General features: G+C 48.8%; 1 protein-coding gene across 2 annotated transcripts in view; it reads left to right on the top strand.

Annotated features, from left to right (window-relative positions):
• Positions 1–3323, top strand: part of VANGL1 (VANGL planar cell polarity protein 1) — a 48876-nt gene extending 45553 nt beyond the window's left edge. For both annotated transcript variants that reach the window (XM_002715738.5, XM_051856129.2), the window contains exon 8: positions 790–3323. In XM_002715738.5, coding sequence (XP_002715784.1) covers positions 790–1050 — 261 coding nt within the window. In that variant the 3' untranslated portion in view covers positions 1051–3323. The remainder of the gene's footprint in view (positions 1–789) is intronic.
• Positions 3324–15387: the final 12064 nt, after the last annotated feature.

The raw sequence follows: 15387 nt of genomic DNA, 5'->3' as shown, positions 1-15387 counted from the left end.
ACTGCCTCTTCTCACAGCCAAATCAGTGTATTTATTTGATTTGATCCACACGGTTGAGCCCCTTATATGTGCCAGGCACATTAGAAATTCAAATTCAAAAAAAAATAAAAAAACCCAAACACAGTTCCTGTCCTGCAGGAGAGTGGAGCCCAGAGTGAGGACTGCAGCTCTGTGCCCGCCTGGAGTGGGGTGTGGTGTCAGTGATGGCCCTGGGCAGACCCTGGCTCCAGCCAGCCCCGCCTTGCCTCACCCTGGCCGTGCTCACCACGCCGGGCAGTGCTGTGAGTGTTTCTAGAGAGCCAACCCTTGCCATGAGTTCAGTAGTGCTGTCGTCCACACTTCCAGAGGGCAGGGAACTTGTGCAATGTCACACAACCCAGGAGTCACAGTGCATGCACTTTTTTTTTTTTTTTTTTTTGAGGCAAAGACAGACAGGGAGAGCCCCTAACCATGGATTCATCCACAAGGAATCCAGTCCAGGTCTCCCCTGTGGGTGGCAGGGACCAAACACTTGAGGCATCACCTACCGCCTCCCAAGGTGCTTATTACCAGGAAGCTGGGATCAGGAGTGGCCCTGCGATACTGAATTGCAAGGGTCTTAACCTCTATGACAGATGCCTGCCCTGACCACGTCAGAGAGGCTTCCCCCAAATGACACAGTTGTGAGGGCCCGCGACAGGGATCTGCTGCGACAGGCTGGGCTCTGCTCCGAAGTCTTGGTTTATTTGGGAACATTGGGTGAGAAGGTGACCCCTAGTGGCCTCCCTAAATGCTCTCCTCCACCCACAGGCCTTCCTGGAACGGTACCTCAGTGCAGGCCCCACCCTGCAGTACGACAAGGAGCGCTGGCTGTCGACACAGTGGAGACTGGTCAGCGAGGAGGCTGTGACCAGCGGGCTGCGAGACGGACTCGTGTTTGTCCTCAAGTGCTTGGACTTCAGTCTCATAGTCAATGTGAAGAAAATCCCGTTCATCGTGCTCTCGGAAGAGTTCATAGACCCCAAGTCCCACAAATTCGTCCTGCGCTTACAGTCGGAGACGTCGGTTTGAGAGTTCTATATTTGTGGCTTTATAAAAAGAAGAATATATAGAGATCTATCTATCTATCTATGTGTATACCGAGGGGTGTCTGTTGAGTTGTCTGTTCTGTTCTCTCCGTGGCTGACTGAAGCTGGCAGGTGATGGACCAGCCTCCTTTTTGACCATCAGCACTTTATTTGGAAGAAAGCAGGGGAGGTCTACTCGGAGGAAGGGGACACCAGACTTTCTAGAAGGGACTTCTACGAAGCCGTTCCCCGGAGCGTCTGTGACAGCTGTAACCAAAGCGGAGCCGCTGTGTTCCGGGAGCCTCGCCTTACGACGACCCAGCCCCTGCTCCCGGCCGGTCCCCCTCGGAGGCTTCCAGGGGACGCACTGTTAGTCTGTTTCAGGATCCCAGGCCCTACACGTCCGTGTGTGTGTGTGTGTGTGTGTGTGTGTCAGACCGTCCAGTACCACGTCCCCCACGGAAGCCATGGGCGGTTCAGGGGATGCCTATTTCACCTCTGCTCGCTGTTGCCTTAGATTCCTCAGAGAAAGATCCCACGACAAAAACGTGCACTCTCAGTTTACAGCTATTAAGGGATCTGCTTGTAGGGTTTTTTTTTTTCTCCCTTAAAGAGATAACCTATCTGCCCTCTTTCTGACCCTGCTCTTCTCCTGGCCTCAAGCAGCCAGGCCTTGCCCAGTCCTGGAGTTCTGCACTGACTCTCCCTCCCCCACCTGCCAGGCAGCCCTGGCCACCCAGGCTCGTCCCTGCAGACCTGCACTCTGTGTGTGCGATCCAGCTGTTGGCATAGCCAGGGGTGGTTCCCCAGGTTGTCCCCCTAGCAAAGTGTGGGGTGTCCACTAGGTAGATGGCAGGAGAGCAGGGCAGCTGGAATGCCCCTTGGAGGCTGCAGCAGGAGCCCTACCCCACCCAATCCTCCCCACTGCTCCCCACCGCCCAGGGAAACACTAACACTGTGACCCCAGGCCTGGCAGGGGCAGGGGCAGCTTGGAGCCCTCGCAGTTCCTGGGGGACATAAGACCCCTGAAAGCACATACCAGGCTGCCCTGCCAAGGGAGACCAGACAGTGCCGGCCACACTGGCAACTGCTGCTGTCCAGGCCCTGTGTTTTCTGACCAGCGTCACTGTGCAATCCATCACCTCGGCCTCCTACTCCCCAGAAAGGGGCTTGTTTAGCTCCTGAGGTGCAAATAACACTGTGTTGTTGGTCCAGTGGGGAGAAGGGAAAGGAGAGAAGAGGGAGCCCATCTTCAGGGCTGACCTCTGTGTCTTACACGCAGCTGAGTGCAATGCAGTGGGCTTCCTCACCCCCGCCCCAGCCCCAGCTGCCCGGGGAAGCAGGTGCTGACTCCTCCCACCCGAGGGAGCCTGCTGCAGGGGAAGCTCCTTGCAGCCAGCTTGCAGTGAGCTGTCTTCGCCTCCGTTTGCCCTCCTGTGACCGCTGCAGACCCATACAAAGTATTTCCTCTAGCTTTCCCCAGGGACTGAGGCCTCTCAGTCCCCTCACCCGAGCAAAGGATGACACTGTCCAAATGTTCTTTATCTGTGTGCATGTACCCTCATGTGGTCCATGAGCGGGGATGGTATTTTGCGCGTCAGTCCCTCAGTCAGAATTGACTGTGAATGTTTGCAATGCACCTGTACCTGAAGAAAGTAAAGCACATTCCCGAACCAGCAGCCTTCCGCTGCAGAAGCTGTGTTGAAGAAGGAAAGGGCAACCCAGGCAGGTGGCGGCGTGGAGCCAAGATGGACTTTGAGAGGCACCTGCTGTGTAACCCTGGTGCTTTCCTTCTTAGCTTCTGCCTTTGGGTCCCTTCAACTGGAAGTTCCTTATGACGTCTTTCTCAGGAAATTTTTGGGGAGATAGCGTGCAGGATGGTGAAGCTGCGTGAGACCTCGGCTGTGTCCAGGTGGGGCAGAGGCTTCTGCGTCATAAGGATGGTGCCCCTGAAAAGGCCACACATGGATGCACATTCAGATGACAATGACACTACTGCTCAGCATTCCGAATCCCTGTGCTTCCCACCCTGCCCTCAGTGGCCATCCCGAAGGGGTGAAGTTGGATTCATGTGCTTTGGTGTGTACATTCCCAGCAGGGTGAAGAAAGGTTTAAATTAAGGAAAATTTATTTTCTCCCTCTCGCGGTCTTTGCATAGGAGAATGTCAGACTTTCTGAAATTATTGTTTCTGTTTTAAATTGAGTATCGATTTTTTTATGCTGACTTTGTATTGGGTCCTTTTTGAAAGAAAAAATAAAATGCAAGAACTTTGTAAAGCCTTCGCACTTTCAGCCTCTTAATAGCTTGAGTTACTGGCGCAGTGGGAACAGTGGAAATGGCATTGAACAATGGGAGGTTTCGGAATGCTACATCACACCCTTGCACACAATGCATTTCTGTTTCAGTTCTTGCAACCAGTAGGCTGTTCCTTTTCAAAGGGGTAAGTGGTGCCCTAAGGCTCGTGGAATATATGTTCTTATTAGAGGATATGGGATTTCCTTTGCCCTGAATATTTATAGATTTTTTTTCTTTAACAACCTGTTGAGATTTGAACAGTGTTACACTGAAAAACTCAACAAGCAGTCTATATCTGATGGTCTAACCAGTAGGTAACTTTTGTTCTTACAGGTGCTCTTTTGAAGATTGGATCGTTTTTAATGGTCTGCGAACTGAATGTTTCAAAAGGCTGCATTGTCAGAGATTTTAGGGTTCTATGGTTCATCTGTCCTTTGTGTTATCCATTATGTCATCGTTTTGCTGAAGTCCATAAAGCCAGCCGCAGAGGAGCTGCTTGACCACCAATTTGTCACCCAACTATTGTCTCCCTTTCTCCCTCTTGGCATCTCTTGAGAGGACTGCACCTGGTAAGAGGCAGGTGGCCGTGGTGTGCCCCAGCAGTACGGGCTGCATCACAGCCGTGTTTGCTGGAGCCCGCTCTCCTCCTTTAGACTCTTCCTTGTTTCAGGCCCCTCTGACCCCCAAACAGCAAGAAACAGAGACAGATCACGCTGTATGGCAATCACTGCCCAAACTTCACCACCCAGCAAGCCGTACTGTGTATCTTAATATAACTTTAAAAAAAAGTTGAGCTGCTTTCTTTTAAAAGATCAGTTGCCAAAAGCACAGAACTATTAACATGTGGTGTAAGTATTTTTGGGTAGTGTTTGCACTCACGGATCTTGTTACAAAAATAAATCACTGCTGTGGGCTTATTAGTCTGTAACCTCAAGGTCTTATGCCTTTATAAATAAAAGATGACTTGCTTCTTAGGTCCATAGAGCAGTTCTTGCATGGTACCCAGTGCAGTGGGAACTCAGATTGTGTAGACACTCTATTGAAATCACTAGATTGAGCTTTATCCAAATAGATACTCAGAAAATTAGGTTTGGGGTCATATTTGGACAAAACATTTTATTTTGGTCGAAGAAGGAAGAGTGCTAGCACGGCGTTTGTCAGGTACTGTGTATTGGATGTTGTACAGCCTTGTCCCCACCCTCTTGCAAGGTAGGAGTTACCTCCGGTTTACTGGAAGATCAGATAGGGAAGGGCTTGCCCCGGGTCTCATGGAATTTCAGATGAGGTGCTTGATTCCAGTCCCTCCTTCCCCTGTACCTTGGAGTCTGATCTAAGTGATTGGCATTTCTGGATGTGGAGGAGGGACCCTGAGACCCGATTTTGAACTAGAAACGGGTTCCTTGTGAGGCAGGAGTTCTTTCATGCTGAGCTTACACGGTGTGGGCTTTGGGAAGCTTCAGACCATGCTGGCAGGTTTCTTAGGATTCTCAGTGGGAAGCACTTGAGAACACAGCTTGCCCTCGGGGGAGGCTCGGGCTTGCCAGTGCTGCACCCAGGGCAAGACAGAGGTGCTGTTGTTCCCGGCAGGCACCCTGGGCTTCGGCAGGCACCCACCTTCCGCCCCCACCCTGCTGCCGTAGGCAGGATGAGCTCCTTGGGCCCAGGGAGGCATGCAGGGGCCTGCTGGCCTCTTCCTGGGGCTAGGGCGATACGGTGCCCCAACCACTTGCCCCAGTTGTGGTGGGGGAGGGGCTGCCTGCAGGCCCAGCCTGAGAGGTTGGGAGCTGGACTTCCGGTGTCTTCAGCAGGCAATTTGCATCCTACTGCTTGCCCACACTTGCCCCGAAGACTTTTGACAAATGTTCTCTACTCCAAGGCCTTTGCGTTTTGATTCAGACATGCACAAACCATCATTTTCTACCCTGCCAGCGTCTCAGTGGAGAACTGGAGAGGAAGATGGTGCCCATGTCCCCCAGTGTCACTTCCCATGAGGAATTCAGCCTGCAAAATGTGGGAAAAGAGATGTAAAAACAACAACAACAAAATGCAATTCGATTTTAGGACTGAGTCCCTTTTCCCAGGGCCAGTCCATTTCTATTTAAATAGCCCAGTTTGTTTGACCTGTGAGATAAATCTTGGCTATGGATTCCTTGAGACTCCCTAGCACAGCAGAGTCCTACAACTGAAACCTCACACCAAAGGCTACTTTCCATATAGCCATTAGAGTCTATGATCTATGTCCCTGGCAGCTTCGAAACATCTGTGCTTTGTCCCTGTCTCAGAGAGATAAAGACATTCATAAGTCTTGGGGACAAATGTGATGGGGTCCCCAGGCTCTTATGTGAAGGGTGTCTTTGTCACTGAAATACTTGATTGACAATAGGGGAGCATACAGTTGTCAATGTTGTATGCACTTCTATTTATCTGAGCTATCACTTGTGGGCCCAAGCTTCAAGTTGTGAAGTTGTTCATCATTTAGGAGTTGTGAACCCTAGAAAGCCCTCAGTTTGAGAAAGCTTCATCTGCCAGCACTAGATTGTTGGCTACGGGAGTTAGCAATGGGACGCCCGTGTCTGATCTGCAGGTGACAAGTTTAGTGCAACTTGTGTTGTAGGAATTTACACAGAGGCACATCAGCCCTGTCCCGGGGATCAGGTGGAAGGAGGTGGCAGCTGCTTTTCCTTGGCCAGGGCCCCTCAGTTACAGAAGCAATGGAACATTCACTTAGTGTTGATCAGCATTCTTTAACAAAGAAAATAAATTATTATAAAAAGATCTAATCTTTGGTGGCAACTCCTCATTTTTCTAATGGCTTTATGGTAGGTTTTAATTTTCAAATGGTAAGCCCCTCTGGGACCCCTAAGTTAGGACATTAATCAGCTTGATTTCCAGGCAGTCATTGCTGAGTGTAACTGTCACCCAGGGCACAGGACCTCATCAAGGCTGACGAGGGAGCAGACACTGGCACACTGCAGAGGTGAACCCAACTCGCTTTGTGGATGACCACACCCTCAACAAAGATGCCAGCCAGAGCACCAGAGAGCCCTGGGCCAGGCCTCATTTGGGAGAAGATGCTTTGACAGTTGTTTTTGCGAGAATGATTCTATGTTACCGGATTTTGAATCTAGCCTCCACCCAGAAAGTTCAGTGATGGAACCATCACTATCTGACGGAACCATAACTGCAAAACTGTGGCCCAGGACCTTCAGTGCTCTTTCGGAGGAGTTAAATGTGCACTTTGCAACCAGGAGGGGCATTCTGCCAAGCAGCCTCTACTCAGGTTCCCCGTTTGTGTATAGCAAAGCCTGAGTGTGAGTTCCTGCAGAAACCGGGTAGGGGGATGGACTGGGACATTTCTAAACGTGCAGATGAATGAATTACACTACCAGCAACTATCTGCACAAGTCTGCGGGACTTACATTCCTAAGATTTATGCAGTGGAACCTCTTCTCATTGTAACCCCAGTAGCACTGTTACTGTCCATGAAGGACATCATGTTCCTGGCTCCAAGTCATTCTGTTCCTTCCGCGGTCCTCCAGTTTTGCAGCTTCCCCATCTCAAATAACTGTACAACATTTGGCTTATTACATTTTTTATACAGTAAACTTAAAATGAAATTCCAAATTAATCATCGTTATTTTCTAATGGTGATTTTACTTCCATTTAAAAGTGGTTGGGGGCCAGCTTTGCGGCACAGTAGGTAAAGCCTCCGCCTGCAAAGCCTATATGGGCACCACTTCGTGTTCCAGCTGCTCCACTTCTGATCCAGCTCCCTGCTAATGGACCCCTGCACTCACACAGGAGAACTGGATGAAGCTCTTGGCTCCTGGTTTTGGCCTGGCCCAGCCCTGTTCATTGCGGCCATTAGGGAAATGAACCAGTGGATGGAAGATATCTCTGTCTGTCTAACTCTGTAATCTGACTTTCAAATGAATAAATAAATCTAAAAAAATTGTTTCCTTTTCACAGAACGTTTTTACTCTTACATAATGTTGGCGACCTCTCAAAGACATCCTTTCATGTTTCTGTGAAAACAACCAAGACAATTTTGATAGATTGGCAAATAACATTACCACTGTAACAGAAACTACTAGTTGTCCATCATTTTATGGTGAAGAAAGTGTTTTTAATTAATAGATCACTAAAGACGAAGTCCTTGAGTTCTAAAACTTGAAGGTGAAACAGATCTTTTGAATAAATTAAATGAAAAAGATCTTTGAGTCAAGTAAGGAAGGAGCAAAGTTTCAGAAAAGTCTCAGAACCTCGATTTGGAGTGGTAAGTATTGGATTGTTTTTGTGGGTGTGATTCAGTTTAAATTATCAACTTATTTTATATAGATCTATTTTAAAGGACCTTGATGACTTGTCTTTTGCCAAGGCTGATACCACACAAATTCTTATCTGTTGCATAGACAGGGATCAGGCAAAGCAATTGACTGGAAGATGTTCATTGTATAGATTATTGATAAGTGGTCCCTTTGGGCCGTCAGCCAAGATGGGCACATGTTCAGTCTGCCAACTCTACTCAAGAAACGAATAAATCCAATATAAACCAAGGACTCCTCTTTTTCATTAATCAGCCAGGATACAGCAATATAATTCAGAAGAGCTTTGAGAATCTCAGTTGGAAAACTCTTGGATTTTGAAAAGAGGTGTGGAGGCCGGCGCCACGGCTCATTAGGCTAACCCTCCACCTGCAGCGCTGGTACCCCAGGTTCTAGTCCCGGTCGGGGCGCTGGATTCTGTCCCGGTTGCTCCTCTTCCAGTCCAGCTCTCTGCTGTGGCCTGGGAGTGCAGTGGAGGATGGCCCAGGCCCCTGGGCCCTGCACCTGCATGGGAGACTAGGAGGAAGCACCTGGCTCCTGACTTCAGATCGGCGCAGTGTGCCTGCTGCAACACGCCGGCCATAGCGGCCACTTGGTGGGTGAACCAACGGAAGGAAGACCTTTCTCTCTCTCTCTCTCTCTCACTGTCTAACTCTGCCTGTAAAAAAAAAAGAAAAAGAAAAAGAAAAAAGGAACGAATAAATCCAATATAAACCAAGGACTCCTCTTTCTCATAAATCAGCCAGGATACAGCTATATAATTGTATAATTTGAAAGAGCTTTGAGAATCTCAGATGGAAGACTCTTGGATTTTGAAAGGGGGTGTGGAGTGTCAGGATGGTACCAGATAAAGCCACTGCCTGCTCAGCCTGAGCCAGAGGCCGTGCCCACTGGCAGCAGAGTGGCTGTTGACGATGCTCCTGCTTTAGGAGAGACCCGGCGAGCCCCCGTTGGTGTCAGCACATCGTGCACCTTCTAGTCATCCAGATCGATATGGGCAAGGGTCACCTAAGACTGTATTTGACTCTTGGATTGTCCTCTGCATTCATAGCCCAATGTGTTCCTGCAGTCTGAGGCTTCATATCTCAGTCAAGATGATGATGCATTTGGAGAACTGACACTACGTGCTTCACATATTTTCCCTTCGCTAGCTTCCTACTCAGATCTCCCATTTACCCATTCATTCATATCTTTTGTCACCTACACAGAGTAAACTTTAGGCCAGCGCCGTTGCTCAATAGGCTAATCCTCCGCCTAGCGGCGCCGGCACACCGGGTTCTAGTCCCGGTTGGGGCGCCGGATTCTGTCCCAGTTGCCCCTCTTCTAGGCCAGCTCTCTGCTGTGGCCTGGGAGTGCAGTGGAGGTTGGCCCAGGTGCTTGGGCCCTGCACCCCATGGGAGACCAGGAGAAGCACCCGGCTCCTGGATTTGGATCAGCACGATGTGCTGGCCGGGGTGGCCATTGGAGGGTGAACAAACGGCAAAAGGAAGACCTTTCTCTCTGTCTGTCTCTCTCTCACTGTGCACTCTGCCTATCAAAAATAAATAAATAAATAAATAGCAAGCTTTAAGGGTCCACTTGTTGAAGGCTTACATGAGTGATAGAATAAATGAGAATATACTCCATCTAAGACCATCAGCTATGGCCTAATCACGTGATTACTGAACGGAAGTCCCAGGTTACCACTAGCAAGTCTAGTCAGTGTTGCTTCAGAAAATACAGATTGATAAAAGGCCACATTCATTCTAAAAGAGGTCCTTAACCCGCCTTGCAAACATTTGGGTCTGCGGGTGCATTGAAATGAATGAACTGACATTTAGGGGACGGTTCCTAGAGAGTGGGGAATGGTGTTTCTGTTCTTGCACAGGCTGGTTGGCTTCCAACAATGACGATGGTTGCATTTCTGGGGGGGTCTTTGTTAACTTCGGAGGACATTCTACAATGGAGACCCTCTCACTGAGCCAAGTACTTTCTGTGTTCCCCTTTCTTTAGCAATTGACCATCCTAAGCAAATCCAAACAGGATGACACCATGTTGCCAAAAGCTTTCAGATAAGATTGACTTTCAATAATCACTAGATTTGTTTTTGCACATTCTTCATGGGAAATAAAAGCTGCCAAATTACTTTGCATCAGGCTTCAAGAATGTTTAGGTAAACAAGATCCTATCAGAACCTAGGCACTAAGATAGAGTCAAATCAGCCAATGTTTCCCTGTTTGCTTTCAGATTGCCTCACAGGAGGAGGGAGATACACAAATAAAATCACAGAAAATTTTAAGTTCCATGGAAGAAATCTGCAAAGGGTAGAGTGGGGTCTCCGGTGGCGGTGGCGAGGAGGTGGCCCATGTGCCTGGGGCACGGCTGGAAATGAGGTGTTGAGTAGGAGGCACACCAGGTGAGAGAGCTGGGAGTCAGCCAGATAGGCACAGACAGGGAAAGACAGCATTCCAGGAGTCAGAACGGCATGAACCAACAGCTTACAGATGTTGAGTAATCGGGCAGCTTTCACCAGCATCAAGTTCCTTTTTTCAAATATATTTTATTTATTTGAAAGTTACAGAGAGACAGAGATCTTCCACCCACTGGTTCACTCCCCAAGCATCTGTAAAGGCCAGGACTGGGCCAGATAGAAAACAAGAACCAGGAGTGCCACCTAGGTTTCCTACATGGGTGGCAGGGGCCCCAAGTATTTGGGCCATCTAATGCTGCTTTCCCAGGCACATTGGCAGGGAGCTGGCTGCAAAGTGGAGCAATGGGGATCTGAACCAGAGCCCATAGGGGATGCTGGCATTACAGGAGGTGGCTTAACCCTCTAGGCCACAGCCAGCCCCAACCACCAGTGTCAAGTTCTTAGACAGAGGGGCCCGGACTTGGAAGGCTTCATGATAGAGGAAGCTCAGGTAGACCGTCCCTGCAAAGGAGGTCGACTTCCATCCCATGACAAAGCTAAACCTGACGCTTGCCTTGTTGCCAGCAGTGCTGACTCGCTGTCTGCTACAATAACAAATTAATACCAGTATTCCTCCCCGGTCACTGCACACTCTCTCTGCGCACCCAGTGGAAATCACCCCTACGGCTACAGCGCGCACGCGTCCCAGAGCCCCGCCATCGCCAACGTCTCCTGCCCGGAGGATGGACGCCTCCCGGACTTTCAGTTTCTAGGCTACCCATCGGTTTCTCCTCTAGAAGCTCAGGGGCCACAGCCCAGACCCTTGACTGGCAGTTAAAAACAGAAAAATATTTTTCTCGCTCCTATGGGGCATAGTCACTGAAGAACGAGAAGCACATGATTGGTTTTCCATTTTGTAAAAGTCCCTCATTGGCAGGCAGGGGTGGAGCCGGGAGCCCAGGCAGAACCTCGAGGTCCCCCATGTGAGAGCCCGGAAGAGCCTCAAGTGAACCCAGTAACAGCGGGGGACAAGGGCAGGCCTTGCTCCCCACTGGACCGGGGAATGAGACAACGCCTTCCGGCCCTCTTTGCTCCTCTGTTTTGTGAAGGAGGACCTGTGCCGAAACACACCCAGCCTTTTGCCCAGGCCTGATTGCTGCCCTGAGAACTGGTTAGCTGGCAATAGCCATTGTGTTTCTTAGGACGAGGTTCCTCCATGGGATCCGGTCTTCTCCTCCTCCTCCTTCACCCTAGGCCATAGAGAGATAATGGCTTGGCCCTCTCCCATTCCCTTGGCAGAGCTGCACTTGGAGGAGGAGCACCGGTCTGCAAAATGCCGCTTTTCTATAATAACGGTGATATTTCTGACATTGTTGACATTTTATCCTAATAATATGTTAGTTCCGTTCTCAGTCATGAAAACAGGTTTACTTTTTTTTTTTTTAAGATTTATTTATTTATTTGAAAGTCAGAGAGGGAGAGAGAGAGAGTTCTTCCATCTGCTGATTCATTGCCTAAATGGCCACAATGGCCTGGGCTGGGCCAGGCTGAAGTCAGAAGCCAGGAGCTTCTGGGTCTTCCACGTGGGTGCAGGGGCCCAAGCACTTGGGCCATCTTCCATTGCCTTCCCAAGCACATTAGCAGGGAGTTGGATTGGAAGTGGAGCAGCCAGGGACTCAAACACGCCCATCTGGGATGCCAGCGCTGCAGGGAGCAGCTTAACCCGCTGTGGCACAGCACTGGCCCCCAGGGTTACTTTCTAAGAGCACCCCTTTAAAAAGCCCCAAGCTCTGCTGATCTGAGCGCCCCTGGGACAGACGTAAGGAGCTAGAGCAGATAGTGGATGGAGGGGCTTAGAAGTCAGGACAGAGTTGGCAAGGACGCCACAGGATGCACAAGACCAGGGAGTGGGGAGAGCAGCGGCTCCCAATCCTGACTTGTGTCACTCTTGGTGGCTCTTGTTAAAACCCAGCTGGCCAGGCCCCAGCCCTGGAGATGGTGCGTTGTACGTCTGGGCTTGTGGCAGGCAGCTGTGTTTTCTAAAATAACCTCGAGCAGGATTCTCACTGAGCAGGGCTGAGAAACCCTTGAGAGTCTCAGGCAGCAGCACTTAAGAGGCATTTGTTGTCTGTGTTTATCAGGGATCCTTGATCAAAAGCTACTTGGTAATGACCAATGACTGGCGATAGTGTTACCAGAATGGCCTCCCTGGGTGAAACCAAGTAGTGTCTGGGAGTTCACAACCTTGTTACAAAAAAAGACAAGCTCATTGCAAGTTCCACCATTATAGCTGAACAGCAGACTCTGAAAATGGTTATGCATTCTGAGAAACATGATAGTTTTTACTTTTTTTTCTAACAGATGGCCAGATCTTGCCATTCTAATTAGCCTACCTCTCCAATACTTTTAAAAAATATATTTATTTAGTTATTCGCCTATATATTTGAAAGGCAGGGTGACAGAGGGGGAGAGAGAAATATCTTCCATACACTGGTTCGCTCCCAAATGGCCACAACAGGCAAAGGGCCAGACTAAAGCCAGGAACCAGGAACCAGAATCCAAGAGCTTCATCTGGGTCTCCCAGGTGGATGCAGGGACTCAAGTACTTGAATCATCTTCTGTTTCCCAGGCACATTAATAGGGAGCTGTATCAGAAGCAGTGACGCAGGAAGTTAACCAGCACTCTGGTATGGAATGTTGGCTTTGCAATGGGTGCCTTAACCCACTGTGCCACAACAACCACTCTGATACTTTTTAAATTGATATGGGGGCCACCGCTGTGGTATAGCTGGTAAAGCCACTGTCTGCAGTGCCAGCATCCCATATGAGCGCCGGTTCGAGTCCCGGCTGCTCCACTTTTGATCCAACTCTCTGTTATAGCTTGAGAAAGCAGTAGAGGATGGCCCAAGTCCTTGGGGCCCACACCCACGTGGGAGACCCAGAAGAAGCTTCTGGCTCCTGGCTTCCGATCAGCTCAGTTCCAGCCGTTGTGGCCAATTGGGGAGTGAACCAGCGGATGGAAGACCTCTCTCTCTCTGCAACTCTGCCTTTCAAATAAATAAATAAATCTTAAAAAAAAAAAAGTACTTCCTGTCGACCAACAATCTGGACTTTGGAAATGCTGTGCCTTGTCTCTTTCTTCTTCCTGCTGATTCTTTGTCCTATATCTCTTCTATTTAAAAAACATTAAAAAATAAATTGATTATGGCTTCAGAATGAAAGAACACAAGATGTCTGGGTTCAAGCACTAAAAGAGATTGTAGAAGATTGACTTGAATCCATCTTTAGATACCATTAGAAAAAAGGGAAACTTTTGATCCTTAATTTACGGAACCGAGTTTAATTTTAAATTTTGATTAACATATAAAAATAAGATGACATTTATACTCCTTCAAAGTGTTTGCATGATCCTGGGAAAATCTCTTGATCCCTCTGTGTGTTCTCTTGGTTTCCTGATCTGTACAATGGGATAATAACAAGGCCTCTCTCACAGCCTTTGTGAGAATTAAATGAGACAACATATGTAAAGCACTTAGCACAGTGCTCCAGGCACATAAATGTTCAAGAAATATCAACTTAAGAAGTGTTAGACATAAGGCTGGTGCTCTGGTGCAGCGGGATAAACTACTACCTACAGTGCCAGCATCTCCTATGGGCACTGGTTCAAGCCCTGGCTGCTCTACTTCTGATCAGCTCCCTGCTAATGAGCCTGGGAAAGCAGCAGAAGATGGCCCAAGTCCAAGACAGACATGTGAATATGCATATAAAATATGCATGGGCCCCCGCACCCATGTAGGAGACCCAGATGAAGTTCCTGGCTCCTGGCTTCAGCCTGGCCCAGCCCAGGCTGTTGCCGCTATTTGAGAAGTGAACAAATGGATGCAAGAGCTTGCTCGCTCTCTCTCTCCTACCTCTGACCCTGTCTGTTGACTCTGCCTTTCAAATAATAATTTTTTTAAAAAAGTGTGAAACCAATCACTAAACAGAGCTAATACTGACAGTACCACTTAACACTCAACGCTTCAACATAGAAGCACCATAACATCGATTTAAACTTAATTTCTCAGGCCTCTGAGAACAAGGGCATTTTCCTGAGATACCTAGAACACTTTCAAGATGGACCACGTGCCTTGGCTGTGTGAAAGATTAACTTTATAGATGGCTTTGGAGACTCACTTCCCGGAGAGCTTCTGAGAGGTGTGGCTGGGCCTGGTTAGATGCCAACACAGTACAGCTCCGGAAGCTTCTGCTTGGTTTTGTAGGGGGCGAAATAAGTGTGGAGCCCTTCCTGCAGGTACATGTTGCTGCCCTATCTCCAGTGTGACTGTGTTTAGAGACAGGGCCTTTTCAGAGGTCACTAAAGTTAGATGAAGTCCTACATGTGGGGCCTTGATTCAGTAGGACAGTAGAGAAGAGGAAGAGCACATTCCCACCACCCCTTCTGCTGGCACCTTGACCTCAGACTTCAGCCTCTAGAACTGTTGGGTAAAATGGTACTATTGTTTAAGTCACTGGGTTTGTGGGTTTCTGTTATGGCAGCCAAAGCTGTCATCTAACCATGCTGGGGAATTGTGGTGTACTGGACAATTTTGCATAGCTATAATGAAATGCCCCAGGTAAGCTGACTTTAAAAAGAAAAGAGGTTCCAGTTGCGTAGACTGGAAGCTTGAACAGCTAGGCACAGGCTCTGGCACAGGCCCCAGTTAGCCGCATCACCCCATGGTGGAGGGCATGGTGGGAGCTCATAGAGCAGGAAGGGCTCCATCTCCAAACAGGAGGCCAGAAGAGAGACGAGGGTCCCACATCCCTTTAAAAGCCATGCCCCAGGGAATCACTAGGTCCCACCTCCTAAAAGTCTCACACACCTGACATCGCCACACTAAGGACCAAGCCTCCAGCACATGGAACCTTGAAGGATAAACCCCATTCAAGTCAGCAGTGGGCATCCTGAGTAATCAATGATTCTTCTATCAATTCAGCAGAAGACCCCCTTCTTTCTGATAAGCAAAATAATAAATTCAGGCATACAAAGAGAAACAAATTCCTTGCCTACAAGGAGCGTACAATTTAGTGAAAGACAGACATGAATATGTATTAAAATTTAAACAAGCGCCACGATCCCCAGTATGTACAAAATGCCATGGGAGCAGAGGGGAAGAAGACACCTACAGGTCATCTGTGTAACTGGATAAATGGTGATATCGCTCATCCAATCTCCCTAAGCAGTAGAAGTTGGCCCAAGTCCTTGGGCCCCTACACCCACGTGGGGGACCTAGAGGAGGCGCCTGGCTCCCTGAAGAGGAGAACGAGAAGTTTAAGGAAGAAGGAAGA

The sequence above is a fragment of the Oryctolagus cuniculus genome, chromosome 7 (genome assembly GCF_964237555.1).
Source record: "Oryctolagus cuniculus chromosome 7, mOryCun1.1, whole genome shotgun sequence".
In the NCBI taxonomy this organism is placed as follows: Eukaryota; Metazoa; Chordata; class Mammalia; order Lagomorpha; family Leporidae; genus Oryctolagus; species Oryctolagus cuniculus.
Note: the sequence above shows the minus strand (reverse complement) of the source record. Positions and strands in the feature narration are given on the sequence as shown.